At 42.7% G+C, this 21,401-nt stretch overlaps 1 protein-coding gene across 1 annotated transcript; it reads left to right on the top strand.

The window, feature by feature from the left end:
• The first annotated feature begins 550 nt into the window (after positions 1 to 550).
• enc3 (ectodermal-neural cortex 3) lies at positions 551 to 12,676 on the top strand. Its single transcript, XM_023400089.2, has 4 exons — positions 551 to 840; positions 2,148 to 3,182; positions 3,280 to 4,053; positions 11,116 to 12,676. Exons 2-3 carry the CDS (start codon positions 2,160 to 2,162, stop codon positions 4,024 to 4,026), a joined length of 1,770 nt encoding a protein of 589 aa, XP_023255857.1. The 5' UTR covers positions 551 to 840; positions 2,148 to 2,159; the 3' UTR covers positions 4,027 to 4,053; positions 11,116 to 12,676.
• The last annotated feature ends 8,725 nt before the right edge of the window (positions 12,677 to 21,401 follow it).

Raw genomic sequence — 21,401 nt, 5'->3', positions numbered from 1 at the left:
GAGGAAACTATTAAGGATTCACTTAGTGTCTTTCTTATAGGCACTTAAACATGGCTTGTCTACTGTAAATGTAGTGCTTGAACCCAAGGCTTGGTTGTGGCGGTGTTATGTATCCTGAATCTGAGGAAGTATGTGTAGTAAATGTAAAAGTGTGTGTGTGTATGTGTGTGTATATATATATATATATATATGCACACACACACACACACACACACACACACACACACACACACACACACACACGTGCATGCTTTTCTGCCTTGCATTGCCTTGCTGTTGAAAGGTGCTGTACAAACAATCTTGCATTGCTTTGATACTGGTGACAAACTAGAGATTTGATTCTCCACGCAGACTCAAGTGAAAGTGAGGAACAAAGCAGGCAGATGAAACATATAGTGGCAGGTGCTTTTTATTTTTTTATGGCATAGATATCTAACAATGATAGCCTCTTGGATAAAGAACAGGGCAGCCCTTTTTCTGAGGTGTTTGTGCTCATTGGACAATAGCAGCAGGAATAGGAGGAGCCTGAACGAACACTAGTGCTGTCCCTGCTCTTTCTCCTCGCTCGGCTCTTTGCTCTGCTGAAGGCTGCGTGGCTCTCGAAATAAACCGACGTATAACTTTTTATATTGTTTTTTTTGTTTGTTTAGTTTTTCACGTTTAAATTCAAAAGCTTGCGACGAATACAAATGGCTCAACCGGTTCCCAGCAGTGTAGGGCGTGATACAGGATACTCGGAAAGCGGAATCGTTTAAACTGAGCCACAACTTCAAACAAATCAACGGCGGAACAAGTTGTAACCGAGATAAAGGAATCCGGCTTAGCCCTGCTCCTATCAAGGTAAGCATTAAAACTCCTAATCCTCCTCAAGTGTCGATATCCGAGATACGTGCCCGTTTGACTTTTCTCCAACTTCCGAAATGAGGGTTTAGTTACAGCCTGTAACACTGGATCCTTTTGATGTCTGGTGGTTGTAGCAGCCTGGATGTTTGCAGGCTGCTGCTGCTGTTGCTGCTGCTGCTGCTGCTGCTGCTAACTTGGGAGGAAAGTTTAGCGCATGCTGAAGTGCTGACCGGAGTTTCACATTTACTGCACAAAACGAATTGGATTTCACGCTGAGTCCCTCCACGGAAGTCCACCGTTTCCCTTTCAGTGGGGCTGAATAGCCGACTTAAATTTATCTGCTTTGGAACAATGGAGGCTTTTATGCGGAAGATATTTATATATTTGGTCGTTTTCAAGTTGTGTACAGTCTTTATTAACCCACTGTAGCATGCCATGATTGCCTCATACTAGTCATATTCATAACAAACTTGAATGTGTTGTTATTGCATAATTATATCTACTAGAATTTGAGTGCAGAATGCAATAGAGGTTAATCATTTTAAATTCAGCATAAATATTTCCACCCCAGAATATCCTCCTGCTTAAAGCAGCAGCTGCAAGCTAGTCTAAACCCACTGCAGATGATCAAAAGAAAGATTGGGTTCTTATCTGTTGTACAGTTGTTACATAATTTTATCCTCAAGGAGCTGGTCTGAGGTGTGAGATCGTATGTGGGCTTGAAAGCTTTGCCTTTGGCACCATCTTGTATGTGAACCAGCAGAGAAACAGAACAGGCTGGCAGGAATCTTTTGGCTCTTGCTGTGGCTGTAGGTGACTCACAGCCCTGACATGTTTATAGGGGTGGAAAGATGTGATATACAGCAACACACCCAGGTGTTGCTTCTTTACTTAACATTGAGGTTGTATTAGGAGCATGTTAAGGTAGCTCATTTGTTACAGGTTTGAGAGCTGAGTCTTGACATTGATGTTTCATGGTGTAAATTTTTATGGCACACAGTGTACACACACTGGTTTCTATTGGACTGCTTCTTATCTGATCCCCTTTCATCTCTCGAAAGTCTGAAGTTCATTTCCGATGTAACTTGGTAAACTGATATGAGGCCATAAGCCTGTTGTTCAGCTGTTGTCATAATGATGTTTGTTTGATTATAAAATGGGAGGGTTTATGGTAGCGCTCACATCAATAGGAGCATTCATTCATAAAACTCTTCCTCCTGTTCAACTATCAAATTAAGCAAATGCAAAGGAGTGTCTCTTTGTACTTGTGCTCATATTTTTCCGCTGTATTTCCTCCTTTCCAGGTTCAAGTCAAGATGTCTGTCAGTAACCACGAAAACAGAAAGTCTCGCTCTAGTTCTGGCTCCATGAATATCCAACTCTTCCACAAGACGTCCCACGCCGACAGCCTGTTGACTCAACTCAACCTGCTGCGCAAGCGAAAAGTCTTCACGGATGTTATCCTGAAGGCCGGAAACCGATCCTTCCCCTGTCACCGAGCTGTCCTGGCCTCCTGTAGCCGATACTTCGAGGCCATGTTCGGTGGCGGGCTCAGGGAGAGTCGTGACGCTGAAGTCAACTTCCATGACTCTCTCCACCCGGAGGTTCTGGAGCTCTTGCTTGATTACGCCTACTCGGCCCGAATCATAATCAACGAGGAAAACGCAGAGTCTCTCCTAGAAGCCGGAGACATGCTTCAGTTCCACGACATCAGGGACGCAGCGGCAGAGTTTCTAGAGAAGAACCTCCACCAGTCGAACTGTCTGGGGATGATGCTGCTGTCAGACGCCCATCAGTGTCAGAGACTGTACGAGCTGTCGTGGAGGATGTGCCTGGCAAACTTTGCTACTCTCTTCAAGACAGAAGACTTCCTCAGCCTGCCCAGAGATAAAGTCAAGGAGCTAATTCTCAGTGAGGAGCTGGAGGTGGAGGATGAGAGCCTTGTGTACGAGGCTGTTATCGACTGGGTTAAGGCAGACATGGAGCAGAGGCACAGTGAGCTGCCTGAGCTGCTGCGCTGTGTCCGCCTGGCGCTGCTCCCCGAAACATATCTACTGAAGAACGTCGCCTCAGAAGAGCTGGTGATGTGCCATAAGGAAGGCAGGGAAATTGTTGAAGATGCCGTACGGTGTAAAATGAGGATACTCCAGAATGACGGTATTGTAACAGGCTTCTGTGCGCGGCCGAGAAAGGTCAGCCAGGCCCTGCTGCTGCTGGGAGGACAGACTTTCATGTGTGATAAAGTCTACGTGATCGACAACAAGACCAAGGAGATCACCCCCAAAACAGACATCCCCAGCCCCAGGAAAGAATGCAGTGCTTGTGCTATTGGTTGCAAGGTATGTATGAGATGTATATACATACTTCAATATTTGCATTTTTCATTTAACGTTGTGTAGTTGTACTCAAAATATGATTTCTCTGCCTGTCTCTCAGGTTTACGTTACCGGAGGTCGCGGTTCTGAGAACGGAGCCTCCAAAGATGTCTGGGTCTACGACACGTTACATGATGAGTGGTCCAAAGCAGCCCCCATGTTGGTAGCCAGATTTGGACATGGTTCTGCGGAGCTCGACCACATGCTGTATGTTGTGGGAGGACACACTTCTCTTGCGGGATCCTTCCCCGCCTCTCCATCTGTGTCTCTCAAACAGGTGGAACAGTACGACCCTCAGACCAATAAATGGACGCTGGTGGCTCCGCTCAGAGAAGGGGTGAGCAACGCTGCTGTTGTTGGTGCCAAAAACAAACTCTTTGCCTTTGGGGGCACCAGTGTCAACAGAGACAAGTATCCCAAGGTGCAGTGCTTTGACCCTTGCCAGAACCGGTGGTCTGTACCAGCCGCCTGTCCACAGCTGTGGCGATACACGGCTGCAGCTGTAGTCGGCAACCATGTCGTAGTGATCGGCGGCGATACTGAATTCTCAGCCAGCTCTGCTTACCGGTTCAACAGCGAGACATACCAGTGGTCCAAGTTTGGTGACGTGACAGCCAAACGGATCAGCTGCCACGCAGTGGCGTCAGGAAACAGACTATATGTGGTCGGGGGATACTTTGGAGCTCAGAGGTGTAAGACACTAGACTGTTACGATCCATCATCCGACTCTTGGGACAGCGTGACCAGCGTGCCCTACTCACTCATTCCCACCGCCTTCGTCAGCACATGGAAGTACCTCTCAGCATAGAGGGACGAACTGTCTGAGGTTTCTACGGTGAGTAATTGTAGTTTCCTTAAACTGTCACAAACAAACAAGATGTGAATTATATGTGCTATTCATAGTGTCCCTATTGTCACATAATAAATGGGAACTGACTTTATAGTAACAAGAATATCTTTAATCAGTTCTGACCGCTCTGTCACTTGTTTAACAAACCCACGTGAATGTCAGTTTGAACCAGACGAGGCCAGTTTAAAACCCCTCGCTGTTGTCAGGGTTGCCAGTGGTTACAGTTACACATTATCTAGCTGCTGTGATGGCTGGCTGTTGGATAAACACGGTGGACTCCTGGTTTAGAGAGCAGGAGGAATGTCAGTGGTGTTGGTAATTACAGAGAGAGAGCTACAACATGAGACCTGTGTCAGCGACAGGAGCGAGGTGGAGAGGCAGGGATCAGGTCTGTGCTTGTAGTGGCAGTGCTCTGCAGGGCTAGCCTACTGTGCACTAACTGACTGCCTATTATGAGTCAGTACCTTAGAATGAGTCAGTACCTTAGAGCAGTTATAAGTGTAAAAGGTGATATGACACATGGCATTCAAAAATATAGAGGGCATGGAGCCAGAGGAGCACAAGGAGGTTTTGGTGAGCTTGATGAGTCTGATGATTATGTCCTTACACGTATCCTCAACATTTTTCTACAAGTGCTTATTTTGTTTTAACTAAAATAATACAATTTTATTCATATATAACTTTACGGGTTAGTGCTTTACAGGATGAAAACCAAACAAAAATCTACTTAAGCATCATATGTGGTGACAGAATACAGGGCGATATGTTCTGCTCAGAGTAAAAAGTTCAGATGGGGAGTAAGGGGGTGGAAGGAAGAAGGATCCATCTCAATGGTATGAAAATATGATTGACTGAAATGTAACACACCATATCAGTGAAGAATTGCTTATCCTAATCTGCCTGAAGGAACGACAGGTGGCAGTTTTCACAGCTTCATGCGAGATAAGAGATGATACATTTTTCCCGAGGTGTTTTGAGTTTTGCGCACAGGGTGAGGCAGGAGGGACGGAGGGGCTAGGAGATGAAACAAGACGAGAGAAAACACATATTATTTATGATATTTTGAAGGTTTTAGGGTTGTTTTTACATGTGCCCGGTGGTGGTAGAGCTAGATTTAAATTTTATGACGCAAGGCCTGTCCCGTGATCTTCTTTTAATGCTGATGCAATCAATTGAAAACAGTTCATTGCTACACCAGATTTGCATTTTAAAAAGCTCAGACTCTGCTGCATCTTTTATTGATGATTTTGTGGTTTTATCTTTACTAAAGCTATGCATTTTTAAAGTAAAAATACGGCAGGGTTTTATTAGGTAGACTACATTCTCATGGCTTCACAAAGCACATACTTTATCTGTCCTGATGTAATCATTTTGTGCTATATGTTCACTGGTTTAATGCAGCCTGTTTGATGACATGTCTGTCATCAAGTATAACAAACATTCACACTTAAAGCAATAGTTTACCTATGCAATGCGTACACTACACTTTCTTGCTGAAAGTCACATGTAAAGATGTCAAAAATTCATGATCATGCCCCCCCCCCATGTCCCCTTACCAGCAGAGTTTTTCAGTTGTTACCCAGAAAAAAACCCTTTTAGTGTGACAAATTAAGTCAGTTTCCGTGACTAAAGTTTAGATAAATCAGTCTGTTCTGTTCTGCAAAGAACAGCAGCTTTTTCCTGTCAGAGTGACTCCAAACAAAACTTCTACGCTGCCAAGAAGTTTGAAAGTAAAGCTAAGTGGAAGCAAGTGAAAAGCAGAGGGCTTATGTGTGACTTGTGTCTACAGTAAACAGCTGGGTATGATGGAGCTGGGGGCTTAGCATTATGAGGTTGCTGGTACGGACCACTGTCTCCATGGTACTCAAGGTTTTTCCGGCCTGATGGAGACAGACAGCCTGGCTATAAAAGATCAAGGCACCGCATCCTTATGAATTCAGTTAGGCAGTTACGGTAGTAACCATCACGCTGCCGACTGCCTTTATGTTTAATTACAGCAGACATGGAAAAAGCTCAGATTTCCAGCTTGTTGAGCGGGCGTCCTACCCTGACGCTGCTTGACTTTCTCTCACCCGAGACGGGGGAGGGGTTTCAGAGGAGGAGTGAAGTGGCAGAAATTTAAGGAACAACAAAGTGACACAGAGCAGGATGCATTCACACACACACACACACACACACACACACACACACACACACACACACACACACACACACACACACACTCTCACAGATATATACACAAACAGAGGAGGAGGATGAAGCGGAGAGCGGGTAAGACCAGGAGAAGCAAAGCTATATTTTGCACCGTTTGGCAGCCGAGACTAACGCCTGACTAAAAATACTTGTCAACTTTCAGCTGGGATCAGAGAGGAAAATAATTGTGTGTGTGTGTGTGTGTGTGTGTGTGTGTGTGTGTGTGTCTTTCATGTTTATGATGGGGCTGAAAACCACCAGTCAGCTGTTCAAGTATTCACTAGTAGTATTGTAAGTTTTTACGCAGTTGTGAAACCACTCGTTTTCTGCTCATACTACTCACCCTCTCTCTCTCTCTCTCACACACACACATACACACACACACACACACACACACACACACACACACACACACACACACACACAGGGAGTTGCATTGCTGGCATTGCCTGTCCTTTAAAAAGCCAGCCATCCTTACTCTAATTTGGGAGGAATGAAGGTGTGGCCTGCATTCCCATTAGTAAAGATTTGTTAATGTTGCCTTGTGGCTGAGGCCTTTCAGTTGTCCTGGCAGTTAGCGTGGCCTGTATGGGATTACCATTCTCCCTGCTCATTTTGTCACCACCTACTGTACTTTGGAGCCTTGTGCATTTCTACCAGATGTGACTAACTGCAGACTCCAAGGCCAAACCAGAACCCACTGTTGATGGGAAAGTATTTGTAAATGTTAAAGTATTATGGTCTGTATTTGTTATGGTCTAGACGGCTCTCAAATAAACTAAAAACATCAAGATCTAAACAGATTTCACTTTAATATTTTGACTTTGTGCTGTGTAATCTTTACAGTTGATTTGAAATGGTTTTTTTTTGGTCTATGTTTTGGAGGTCATACATCAAATACCATCAGGGTGTAATCTGGTCCGTTGTTGGTACTAGACTAGGCGGACAGGATGTAACCGGAGATCCCTGCACAAAGTTCAGAACAGTCTCTCTCTCCTTTTAAACCACCGAAGTATAACAGCCCCAGAAATGACTGTTATCTACACTTGAGCCTTTGTTTTCTCTGACCCCCCCCCCCCTCTCCTTCTCTATCCCTCCCTTCTCATCAGCCCGCTCCGCTCCAAATCACAGACATAAGCAGCATTCTCCGTTTTTAACGGCTTCAACTGAAGCACTTATGAGGTGGGCACGGCTTTGTGCGATAGGGTACACCTGGAGAGGTCAGGGGGCCACAGAGGGAGTCGTCGGCGGGCTCTCTGCATCCCCAGACAGCTGCTGTAAAATGGAAAGGTCACAGTGGGATCAGGGAGGAGGAGAGCAGAGGCCCCAGTCACTCAATACTAATGTTTTATTAATGCCTCGCTGTGAGGGCCACCAGGAACACAAGCTGAATGAGGCTTTTATTGCGGCATCTGTGTACAACAACGATCCCACCTCCGTTCACTCAGACACACACATACACAGTTAAAGTTAGCACGTGCACACACACACTTTGTCTCCCGTCCCTTGAGTAATCAATCTGCCACATTACAGCCCTTGGCAAGGCTGCTTAAATTTGCATAAACCTAATGGAGTTTTTATTGGTCTTTTCTCCACGCTGCGAGTAACAAAAAGCGAAAGGGAAAAAGATGCTTAAAATGGCTGAATAATCACCCAGACTAATTTGATTACACCCTCAAAAAGAGACGAGCTGTCATACAGTTACAGGGTCCTCTTCAGAAAGCCAGCTGGGATGGGACAGAGTGTGTCTGCCTGGTAATTAATCTGAATTACGTAATATTTGCGCCTCTCAAGTAGTGCTGAAGTGGTGCACATTCAGTCACAGAGACGCTCTTTGTTCCCGTCTTAAACTGGAGTTTCTACAAGGATTCATCAAGATGTGGCTCATTATACTTTGCAGCTGTACCAATATGCTTGTGGCTCATCCAGGAGTCCTTTATTTGTCCCTCAAAACAATGCAAACTCATGTAAATGAAGTGACTGTGATTCATACCATGGTCAATACAGTGGAATTCTAGATGGTCATTAGTAAACATGGCACAGGCCTTGTTGGACACAAGGGACAGATAAAGAAAGAGGACTCAGCTTTTGGTTTGGTGTATTGTGGGTAATTGGGCCTATAGAAGGCACAGATGGAGTCCAAGGTGCAATAAAACAAAAAAAACAAAATAAAAAAAACTGCAGATGAATGTCATGATGCAGGTGTCGTCCACTAAATGTGACCTAGTCCCATGATGTGTGTATGTGTGTGTGTGTGTGTTCCTTCAACTAGAAAGTGTGACATTTTAAAATCATGAAAAAGCTTGAGATTTGGTCATTATTTTCTTTTTGTCAAACTCAATCTGGCATTATTCCCGTGTGGAGCAGACAGACTGAGTCAGGTTAAACCTCTGAGTGCCAGATCCAATCACTTCATATAGTCCCGGCCCATCTGTTTGGTCAGCTGAAGGACACATGGACTCCCTCCATCCCGCTCAGCAGCACACTGCGGTTACCGCAGTGGACCAGACCGAAGACACACACACACACGGGGCATCTGGGTACTTTCTGGGCTACAGTTATTAACGTGTTGGCATCCCACACTTATTCACTCAAGAAATCTTCCTCCCTGTTGGCAGGAGGAGGTCATATCTGTGAAGGTCGATTTGGCCATTTCGGTACAGTGAGCAAGTAAAAACAGAAAGTTTGAACACAAGTCAGGATGAATTTTTCCATATAAAAGAGGGTAGTTTTACATATGCATCAAAGTTGAACAGCGTGGCTGGTACAGCTCAGTGTTGTATATAATTGAACTTGACATGACAGGTAATAAAAAAGGGACTCTGAGACTCATTTCTGAGGACAGCAGGACCCTTGTTGCAGCTGAGGGAGCTGAAGTTTGGCAGTGTGAGACAGATTCTTTTATGGATGTACTGATGATGACAGACATATAACCTTTGTGGAATACATTTCGACACCGTAGTCTAAGTTTTTCATTCCCCTCTAGGCTGTTTAGTTGTGTAACACACGAGAGACCTTTTTGATCTGTACTTTTAATACACTTTGCTGACCTGAGTTCATATTGCGCCAGTGGCTCGACAACATGAATGTGTGTGAAAGCTCACTCCCACTGAACTCGAGAGATAGACGACTAAAAATAAAGCTGCAACTCGTATGAAACAGCGATGTTGTCGTAGTTGGAGCAGACCAGAGCAGTAAAGTATTTAAGATTCAGAGGCATGCTCTGCATCATCTGCACTTCAGAGAGATTAGACTAGCAGCAGCAGCAGCAGCAGCAGTAGCAAAACTCAGCCTGTGACCCGTGCACATGAACTCACAGAGAGAGCAGCAATGGAAACTTCCATCAGGCCTGCAGTTGAATGTGATAAATGTCGCTACTTTTGCTTTACTCAGGCTTTAGGCAGAAACGGGGAGCAGAGTTAGAAGTTTCTGATATGGGCTGTGGGTCGAACGTCAGTAGTTTTTCAGTAAAGATCAAACCAAATGAGATAGCCATGTTAATAACTTGGCTTTATATTAATTATATTGTTAGAGGCGCTTGTAGGTGGATTTTTATTTTTGTTTCCAGTGTTAATGCTAAGCTAACTGACTGTGAAAAGGTTGTTTCCCAAAATGTCAAACTATTGCTTTCTAAAAATGTTGTAGAAAAATTGCTCATGTTTCTCAAAGTAAGGTGTCATCGTTTTGGTTTTGGTACCAAAATTCAGCCCTAGTTGCTTTCTGCAAAGAGGCTATTCAACATGCGGAACTGAGCAGTTTTTGTTTTTGTTTTTTTTGTTTTTTGCATTTTTGGTTTTGTAGACAGATCTATTTTAGGATTTGGGTTTAATACGAAATACTGCCGTTTGCAAAGCATGAACCTGACACAGTATTTCTTCAAGAGGGTTTAATGTGCAATCAGATAGTTTTCCTACTGCTGCTTAATCTGAAGTTTGTTTGAAACCTCTTTGTGCCTCTCTGTTGTTATTCCAGTAGCACAGTGCTCTTGCTGACTGTTATGCTCCAGGCAATGTATTCACAACAGTAACAGATGTGTATGGATCAGTTGAGGCTTCTGTAGTATCAGCCGGCTTTGTTGGCCATGGAAATGAGAACTCATTAGGTTATCCAAACAAACCCCCAGCAGAGCCTGCCTGTAACTGTCAACTCTCTACCTCCCAGCACAAGAGAGCACAAACACATTCTTCATCTGCTCTGGCAGAGCTGAGTTATCATCAAAAATATGCAAATTAGATGTAAACATCATATTCACCCCCTTCCCCAAATATCCAGTGGAGCATTCCTTTATAACAGCAGGGGAGGAAAATTAGACGCTCCAAGTATCCGAGGTTGCAGAGTGAGCCGGAGATGAGAGATTCAAAAGAATTCATCTCAGTGTTTGTTGTACGAATGGTGCTTAACACATGCAGGAATTTGAAAATTGAACCATAAGAAAGACTCCTACAGTGTGACTTATATCCGGATAAAGCAGATGAGCAGATGGTTTTGAATATGTGATTTATCTGAGTCCAGAGAAGCTTATTTTCACAGAGCTGGGTCCTCTTCACTGCCACCCTCAGATATTTATTACCAAGCGACATAAATGGCTTGAGCAGCTTAATCCCACATGCCAGGAGGACTTTGGTTAAATAACGCTCTGTCCTGAAGCATTATTAACGCTATGTGGGTAAGCCTGATAAAATGGCATGGTGATAAGCTGATGTGTAGCTCGGAGGACCCAAGTCTCTGCATTCCTCTCCGCTCCCCGAGAATGTCCAGGCCGCCCCTCTGGTCATGTGGTCGGTCCTCATACAACAGCAGCTCCTCTGAGTTCAGAGGACCTAAACATTAATCTCCCTCTGTCTCTTTCCCCAGATCAGCCATGGTGTCTGGAATTCAGTCTCCCTTCACTGGCTGCAGAGAGGAGGAGGAGGAGGAGGAGGAAGGGTTTGTGTATTCCTGCTGTGGCTCCATCCTAGCCTGATTCACATTATCTTCATCTGCAAAGGAGTGGAGGCCTGATTCCTGGAAACAGCCCAGAGACTGAAAGTCTGCGGCCTCTTTGCACCTGATCTGTTTACTCGTCGTTCTTGTGTAACTTTCCCATGTCGCCACTAGCCTGAGCTGGACTCGTTGCCATGTATACTGCAGGGACCTCACAGTCGTCTCTATATAACATGCAAGCCACAGCCAGGAAGCAGACCGATAGCATAGATGTGTGCTCTGGGCAAATGCCTCAGATTTTCTCTTTCCACCTCCTGGGTCAAATAAGCTACTGTGACTGTGTCGGCCCTGCACTGCTCAACTGACTCACTCCATCATCAAATGTGTATTATCTCGCCAGTAGATTACCAGTTTAACAGACTCTGAAAGGACTTATTAGTGTCTCTCACTGACATGTTGTTTTACAGCGAACTTAAAAAGAAAGTCGGCTGTGCTTTGTTGTGGTTCCTCTCCCCTCCTGACACTGGGCGTTTACTCAGGTGTAATTTATTTGGATTGCTGATAGACTGAATTAGACCTTTGCTCTGCCAGGCGTATGGGGAACTAAAGAAGACATTTGGGGAAGTGTATGATTTTGTGCACAGAAACAATCTTCCTGTCTGTATTTTTAGATGTTGGACTTGGGCTTCCCTCAATTTTGGTGAGCTAAATTTGAATCTTCCTCCTCAACTTAAAATACAAGCTCGCAAGAGAGAATGTGGCCCGTTACGGCTGAAGAAGATACTTTTCTCGTTTTTTCAAACTATGATTTTGTCATTTTGTTGTTTTGTGTCTCAGGGTTTTGTATAGTTTTTGCCTGTATTTGTTCAAGGAAGGGAAACCTTTTTGTTTCATGTTTTCTGTTCTGAATACTTTTTTTTTTTTTTTTTGTGAATGTACAAGTTTTGTGATAAATAATTTTACAGAACTGTCTCCTTTAGAAAACATTCTTACATTGTGAAAATGTATGACTACACTTAATAGCAGGGGTCATATTTAAACACAATAACACAAATATTGCCAAAATACAAATAGCTAATCTTAGTGTTATTTTGGACTTAAATAATGGAAGCTATGTGTTTCCAAAGTAGTTAACTTTGTAGCTATAATATCTGAGTATCTTAAATGGAAGTCTTTTGCGTGTGTATAGATTGTATACTTGCTTTGTAATTCATTTGTAGAAGCCTTTGATTTGCACAATTTGTACAAAGAAATCTCTTAATGGTCTTAATTTTTGTATCTTTATCTTAACCCAGCTTGGGTAGTGTGAATAATCAAAGCCTTTTTGTAGCACATAATTCTGTTATTTCTCTCTCAACAATCATTTCATTTGTGTACCGTTTTCCAATAAGTCAAATATACTGGTATGTGAAGCTGTTACTGACACACCATCTGTTACTTCATGTTCTACAGCTCAGAACTTGTCAATAAATGTCATCTTGTTGGGAACATATTTCGTCGTTTGTCCTCTGTTTTCCAGGGACTGACGACTGGAATTGGGCAGCTGTATCATTAAAACAGCCTGGTCAGCCATATAATCACACAGGTGCTCTTAACGTGCCTGGAATAGTTTCCGAACGCAGGTTAGGAGCGGTTTTGGTATTTACCGGGAACACCCGTCTCCTTCCTCCTGTCTGTCAATGCCGTCTCGCTCTTATAATACCCCCTTGTCATAGCGATATCACACATTCTGGTGATGTGGTATGTGAAGTGCAAGCTTCTGCTGCGGCTCTGGCACTCGCCAAGTCAAGATGTGCGCACACATTAAAACCCTCAAACCCTGAAGAATGTGCTAAGTCTGCTCAGCCAGTGTCAGTCAGGTGATGCCTCTCCGTACCTCTCACTCTGCAGAGGCCAGGTCTACGTGAGAAGACGCTGAAGTCCAGACTGGGCGTTGGGTGGGAAGATGTCTGGTTGGCACACGTTTACAGGGAGGAGAACCGGAGAGGAATGTACCCACACTCAGAGTAAGGGAGGTGGCTCTGAAAGTGCTGCCTGCAGGCTCCAAGTTTAAAGATGCTTGTGACGTCTCAGCCACTAAGCCAGTATATTGCTGTGGTGTTTAAACAATCCACCTCCACTTTGAAACCAGACATCACTTGCTGTTTCTTTTGATTTCATTACCTTGTGGTATACTTTAACTTTCAAATTCTTGCTCTGTTCATTTCAAAGCAAACTGCTGTCAGAGCGTCTGTCCCTCAGAGGATGTGGCTACAGATTATCCAAACACGAACGGTTCTTTGAATTCTGTTTGACAACAGCAGATGATCAGTAGGGTAAAACTAACTTGTCTCATGACCAAGATCATGTTCCTTATTAGTGGGCAAACTATCCCAGATTTGGTGACTTCATTTAACGCTCTCAAAAAAACTAGTGGACCTTGAGTTACATTTTGCAAAATGGACTCCACAGTGCTCCTATCCATGGCAGTGTAATACTATTAATATGGTTGAAAAAGTATGTGTGTGTCAGACAGCGAGAACGAGGGCGTGAGGAAAACAGAGGGCTGTTGAGTCACGAGGGAAACGGCCTACTGAATGTTTTGCAAGTTGTGCTCTAAGTGATTTGAATATCAAATTAACATTTCCTCAGATATGTTGATCGCTGTAACATCATGTCCTAAATATTTAAAGAAAGAGTGCAATGTTCTAGATGTCTCCAAGTTTAATTAACAGAAAATTCGCCCCATATACACCAACTGATTTCCCTGCAAATTACAGAATTTGTGTAACAAATTATATAAAAGCTTTAGGCGATGCCTTAAAACAAACACTTGAGTGACATAATGCAACAGCATTGTTCAGTCTTTTCAAAGCCAACCGAAAAAACTTCAAAGCACGCTGTTAATTGGATGTAAACGGCTCCAAAAACTGCCCCTCTGCAGCCATCATATGCCTGTAACAGGCTATGTCCAGTCAAGCATGTGGACATGTTTGTGCAAGTATAAGTACAGAGATTCATCAAAGGTTAATTTATGGATTTTTTAATACAATGCAGACTTGCATAAAAAGATGAAACAGCCCTCTCTGAAAAGGAGACCTGGCACTGGACAGCGGGATGAGCAGGCCGGTCAATGGCTCCTATTGTAATGCAAAATGTGCAAACTGAGCAATTTCAAACACATCTTGCCGACAACACAATTAAACCACGGTGAATAAATAGACATTTGAAAGTCGGCTGAAGACAAAAGAACCTCAGAAGCTGCCAAAACAAAACAAAAAAAATGGAGGGAGGGAGGGAAGGAGGAGAATAAAGGGAGAGAAAGAGGACAAACTGTCATAACAATCTGCTGGACTGAAGGATATGTGGAATTGATGCTTAATGTGCATGTGTATCTTTGGTGGGGTGTGTGTGTGTGTGTGGTGGGGGAGGAGCAGTTGTGGCTTCTTGTTAACCCATAAGAAAGGAGGCAGTGAGGTGGAACAGACAGGGACGTTGCACTCTGCCTCTCCACCCAAATATTGGCGTGTGTCTGCTGGCCTGAGACCCCCAGCTGGGGCCTCCGCCTGCCCGGGACGAGGACAAAGACGCCTTGTTGAGGCCAGAATCAACCTCCTCTCACCTTCCCCAGGGGGCCTGGAGGATGGCCCTGCAGGCCGGCTCAGGAAACCCCAGAGTGGAAGGGAGGATCAATATTCACCTTCTGGCCTGTTCAGATCTAGCCTGATAGATCTGCAAGAACGTGCAATTATTTCTGAATTCAAAACACTATATCAAGAGAAACAAGGTTACTGTAAATAAATCTGGCAACCTCGTATAATGTTTGTTCACTGTAGCAACATACATCAAAATGTATTAATCCTACAGCTTTGCTTTCTTCTCCAGGTCATAATTAAGAGGATATTTGAAGTGCAACAACCAGGTATGAAGATGAATTATAAAATGAATGTGTGTATCTTTGTCAGACAGAAAGGGAGTGTGTTTACAGCACAAGCATGTGTGTGTGTGTGTGTGTGTGTGTGTGTGTGTGTGTCTTAGGGCTGAACTACCACCACGAGCAACATCTTAGACACTGTTGACTGTCCGAGAAAAGAGACTTCACTCATTCCTACTCTTACATAAGTCTCCCTGGTTGCAGATCTCTGTAAGCAAACATCAGGGTTCTCCTCCTATACTGTCTTTCTCTCTCTGTTTCACTTTCAAATTAAGTTTCATTGTTCTTTATTCGCATGAATACTAAGAAAGACTTTCACAAGCATGTCCAAGCATGTCTTCAAGAATAAATTGTTATTGAACAATGTTGTCCCCCTTCTCTCTGTGTCTATGCTGGTGGTGGAGTTAAAGGTGTCTATGCATCTTTGTGTCCCCCCCTTCCTTCCCTCATGTCTTTGGCTGCAGGCGTCTCTGCTGGCATCAGCTCTGAGGTTTCAGAGCTGACTGGGTAAGCAAATGAGGAGTAAACAGAGTGTGAGACAGACAGACAGACAGACAGCCAGTCAGACAGTCTAACCACTGGAGCGAATGCAGGGGTTTGTCTTGCCTCTGCTGCTGTCTGAGCAGGAGGTGTGTGTGTGTGTGTGTGTGTGTGTGTGTGTGTGTGTGTGTGTGTGTGTGTGTGTGTGTGTGTGTGTGCGTGCGCGTGTGGGACAGGGACTCAGGAGCTTGACAAGTCAGCAAAACCAAGAGGAACGAGAAACCTGAAGTAAATCTGCATTCATATTCATCAGCTTCTCTGCAGACTGAGCTGTGTGCAGTCTTTTTTCTACAATGGTAGGGTGCCACTGTTATGTGCTGTTAAATGTTGACTCATGTATAAAATTCATATTTCTTTAGGTCTAATACAGTCTGTTTTAGATCTAAAGAAATCCTCAAACCCCCTTCACAAACAAGCTCATTTTTATATCATGACAGGGCTGTAGTATTAGATTGCAGCATACAGGCGTTCCTAATAAACTGGCCACTGAGCGTAACTGTACACCTATTGTATACCCACGACAGTGTTCCTGCCACGAGTTTCCCAAATAAGCTCTGCATGAATGCAGATGCCGTGTGCTCAGTCCACTTGACACTGTCTGTCCCTGCAAAGCGTTGTCACCTGCAGCTGGAAATTATTTGTTTATTTGTCACTGCTGATGTTACAGCTGGATACCATGACCTTAAATTGAAATCATGGTATTGATATTGCTTTGGTATGTCTGCCAAAACCTTTATACCACCTCAACTTAAAATAACAGATCATGCACAGGTGAGTTAAATGATCTCTTAGTATTAAAGATCCCTCTCAAAACTAAGCCCCATTATTACAAGAGGAATTATTATAAAAAGTATGTGTTGCCATTGTAACTTGACACAGAGGTGTGAAATTGCAATCAATGTGGATTACAGAGACAACCTGTTTCTGCAGACTTGTTCCAACAAGGTTTGGGTCCCTTTCTCTCTCTCTCTCTCTCTCTCTCTCTCTCTCTCTCTCTCTCTCTCTCCACCAGATTAATTTCACGGCTTCTATTTTTGAGTGTCTGTGCAGTGAGGACCTGTGGCTTTGACAAAGACGGAGAGAGAGAGAGAGAGAGAGAGAGAGAGAGAGAGAAATGTGAGCATTGTGACAGGAGAGTGCTTTCAGACTTGCCAGCATTCGGCCACAGTAATAGCTGTTTACACAATGGAATAATTACCCAGTAAATTACAGGGGGAAAAGCGAGGAGAGGAGAGGAGAGGAGAGGAGAGGAGAGGAGAGGAGAGGAGTTCTGGCAGGCACACAGTGGATTTGACAGTCAGAGAGTTGATTGTTCAGCATTCGGGCCTTTGATGAGCCCAGTTCTGTGTATTTGCTGGCTTGCGCTGCAACTCAAGCTCAAACATGCAAACACACATCAGCCATTTTACTGCTATTTGCCTGCAGATTCAAATTCCAAGTTGCCCGTAATGAGAACAGGAAAGCTTGTTTTCTCTTCCTGTTGATGGAACAAATCCACAGGCAGTCATTTTAATTTTAATTTTGTGGTACATTCTACTTCTACTTCACAATATTTCGGAGAGGATTTTTTATTTTTTTTATTTTTCACATTTAGTTACTAGTTGCTTTTCAGATTAAGCTCCCAAGCGTTATAGCTCATGTGACAGTGACTTCTTGTCTAAACACCAGGAGGTAATATTATCCAATATTTCACAAAATAGTGTCAAAAAATGCAAATTTATGTAATAAATGTGCTTTTTTTCCTTTCCTAACCCATTAATCTTCTCACAACCCCCACACAGATTTGTCTTGTGGCCTGAACCCTGAACTCATCAACTATAAGGTAGATAAAGCAGTTCCACCCATGACAGTAAAATACTACTCACATATGATGCATTAATAATGTCATGTATTGGTCACACGAAGCCAATAATGCTGTACTGCTACTTTTACTTAAACAAAGCATTTGAGTACTTCTTCCACCCACAGCCCACAATAGATGATGTAGTTGCATGCCTGTCTGACAAATGGCATTTTCAAGATGCCTTTCCCCTCCCATGTTTTCTCCCCCTTACAAACAGAGGTGGGAGGACCATCTGAAATATGCACATGGGTAGGAGATCCTTTGTGATCTCCCATCACGTCACAAAGTCAACATGGGGACAGTTTCATTCACAGGAAAAGCGCACAAAGGCTTCGTCCACTGACCGTAGCCGATGAGCAGCGATTGTGGGCAGAGCAGAGACGAGCCAGCGGACATTCCGGACGAGCCAGGCATACTTGGATTCATGTGGTAAAAGAGGATACATTTCTCTTCCTCTATGTCACAAAGACTCAGCAAAGCCTTTGTTCTTTTGTAGGAACTGAGATTTTTTTTTATATAATTGCCACTTCCTCTGACTCTCATTAATAAAACACAGATTAATTCTCAGTTGGGTTGGAGTGGGGCTCAAGGGGTGGGGGAGTGGTTTTGGGGTTGCTGTAGGTTGGGGTGGCATGGGGGTGTTTCATATATCTTCGTCTTTCCGTTTGGAGAGAAAAAACACTTCAAAAGCATCATCAGCCTGATGAGAAGGCCTCTGAGCTGGAGTATGGCAGCTGTAACCACGCCCTCCCCACATACACACACTTACAAAAAGGCACACCAAACAGAATTATGAAAGAAGCCACAAGCACGTGTGCGCGCGCCCGTGTGTGTGTGTGTGTGTGTGTGTGTTTTTGTGTGTGTGTGTGTGTTTGTGTGTGTGTGTGTGTGTGTGTGTGTGTGTGTGTCTGGGAGTGTATGTGTTTGAGACAAACCCTTCTGTTGCACCATGTCTGGCTGACCACTTCAGATGAGATGTGACACTGAGGATGAATACCACAATGGAGAGATACTCAGACGTGTCAGCAGCATCTGCCTCTGTCTGGGGACTGACGTGTGTCGTCCTCCCTCCTCATTCAGACCAGAGCATGGGGGCTTATACAAAACTAATGAAACAGACGCATGCTGTATTAACACACACACACACACACACACTCATGCATGCACGCACACATAATATAGAGACAGACAAGCAAATGTAGCCCTAATTGAACGTGGGGAGATGCTGCCATGTGGCTGCACCGTGACCAGCATCTCATCTCAGATTCCTCAAATTCCCCCAAGAGCCTCACTCTGCTTTTGATACACACAGACAATGAGATCCCGCAGTCAAGAGGAAAGGCTCAGCAGAGGTGGGTCACTGCACATACTTGCAAGCAAGAGCAAAACACTGAATGATTTATGATAAGACTGTAGTGAAAAGCTGATTGTTTGCAGGGTGTATTGTTCAGGACTGTAACTGAACTGAAGTGTAGTTTGTTGTTACTTTCAAAGTAGGCTAAGGCCCGACCGCTGTGCTCTGATTGGCTGACAGGTGCCATATCCCAGAGAGCCAAGGGAAGGATAATTAAAAGCCAAACCGACAGAGAGAGGAGGGGTAACAGAAATTAAAAAAGAAAGAAAAAAACAGAGATAGAGGAGGAGACGAAAACGAGTCAGGAAGAGATTTGCTGTATTTGAACATTACTGCAGCCTTTGTTTGTGGTGGAACAGGTTCTTGTGCAAGTTCAATAGATGACAGGGCTTTCAGTGGGGCTTGTGTCACATTATCATATTATCCTCCTTAATGCACTTTAACACTCTGCCAAGAATCCTTGACATGTTAATGGTATGAAATAAGACCCACAGGAAAAAAAAGAAACAAAAACTGTGCGTGTGTGTGTGTGTGTGTGTTTGGGTGGGTGTATTTACAGTATGCTGTGCATGTGTGTGCACGCCCAGGAGAGATTTCACTGGGTTGGCAAATAGTTTCCCTCTGTTGCATAAGTTAAGTTTCTTCCTCAAAGGTGATGAGAACTGTAGTAGTGCAGCAGATAAACTTGTATATAGGTATTGTGCATTTTATGATTCAAGCATGAAACTTTCTCCAGTGTTTCTATGGACCATGAACTTTATTTTCAGATGTGGCATTTCAGATATGACCTCTGGGACAGGACAGAGCTCCCTGGAGTAATGAGGATGGCCCAGACCAAACTAGCGTGCTAGCTTCTGATCAGAATGTTCGCTAATGTGCTAGCTAGTCATGTAGCCACATTTTCACACCTGACTATTCTATCACTTTTTTTTGACATTTTTATGCCGAACTATATTATAATGTTTTCTGACGTTTTTATGCCATGACCTTTTTTTGCTTTTTTATGCCTTAGTACTATGACGTTTTGGGGCGTTTTGATGACTTACTATAATAGAAGGTTTTTTGATGTTTTCATGCCTTACTATACTATGATGTTTTTTAGTGTTTTTATGGCTAACTATACTATGACGTTTTCTGGCATTTTTGTGCCTCACTATACTATGGTGTTTCATGCCATACTATAGTATGACTTTTTAATTGAATGTGTTTTAATGCCTTACTATACTATGATGTTTTATGCCTCATTATAATATGATGTTTTTTGGTATTTTTATGCCTTTCTATACTATAACGTTTTATGTCTTACTATACTAGGATGGTTTGTGGCATTTTTATGCTTAACTATACTAGGACGTTTTTGGCATTTTTTTGCGATACTATACTATGTAGTATTTTTCACTTTTAAGACCTTACTATACTATGACCTTACTATAATAGTATAACATTTTACATTACATTTCATACCTTAGTATACTATGAAGTTTTTTGACATTTTCATGCCTCAATATACTATGACTTTTTTTTAATGTTTTTATGCCTTACTATACTAAATCATTTTTTCATGTGTTTGCGATACTATACTGTTTCATATTTTTTACTTTTAGGGCGTTACTATACTATGACGTCTTTATACTTTAATATACTATGACGTCTTTATACCTTACTATACTATGACGTTTTTTGATGTTTTTATTCCTTATAAAGCTATGTTGTATTTTCACTTTTTTTGCTTTACTATACTATGATGTTTCATGCCATACTATACTATGATTTTTATTTCACTTTTAAGGCCTTACTATACTATGATGTTTTATGCCTTACTATACTATGAAGTTTTTATGCCTTAGTATACCATGACGTTTTTTGACATTTTTATGCCTTACTATACTATGACATTTCTTGGCGTTTTTGTGCCTTACTATACTATTTTGTTTTCTCACTTTTTTGCCATTCTATACTAAGTCATTTTTTCATGTTTTTGCAATACTATACTGTCGTATTTTTACTTTTAGGGCGTTACTATACTATGAAGTCTTTATACTTTAATATACTATGACGTTTTTAAATATTTTTAAGTCTTAATGTACTATGTTGTTTTTTCACTTTTAAGGCCTTCCTATACTATGACGTCTTCATATTTTACTATTCTATGATGTTTTTTGATGTTTTTATGCCTTATTTTACTATGTTGATTTTTCACTTTTTTTGCCATTCGTTTTTTCACTATTTTTGCCATACTATACTATGACTTTCTTTCACTTTTAAGGCCTTCCTATACTATGACGTCTTCATATTTTACTATTCTATGGCGTTTTTTGATGTTTTTATGCCTTATTTTACTATGTTGATTTTTCACTTTTTTTGCCATACTATACTATGTCGTTTTTTTAAACTTTTTTTCATACCATACTATGTCGTTTTTCTCACTTCTAAGGCCTCATTATACTATGACGTCTTCATATATTACTATTCTATGATGTTTTTTGATGTTTTCATACCTTATTTTACTATGTTGATTTTTCACTTTTTTTGCCATACTATACTGTGTCGTTTTTTCACTTTTAAGG

This window comes from Seriola lalandi, unplaced genomic scaffold (assembly GCF_002814215.2).
Source record: "Seriola lalandi dorsalis isolate HSWRI2012SDOR001 ecotype SW California unplaced genomic scaffold, Sedor1 jcf7180002052130, whole genome shotgun sequence".
NCBI lineage: Eukaryota > Metazoa > Chordata > Actinopteri > Carangiformes > Carangidae > Seriola > Seriola lalandi.
This window is presented reverse-complemented; position numbering and strand designations above follow the sequence as displayed.

Bases quoted from the DNA above. Each gene is read 5' to 3' on its own strand.
- enc3 (XM_023400089.2), top strand. From the start codon at position 2,160: ATGTCTGTCAGTAACCACGAAAACAGAAAGTCTCGCTCTAGTTCTGGC. The intron at 3,183-3,279 runs GTATGTATGAGA...CCTGTCTCTCAG, and splicing joins CTTGTGCTATTGGTTGCAAG to GTTTACGTTACCGGAGGTCG.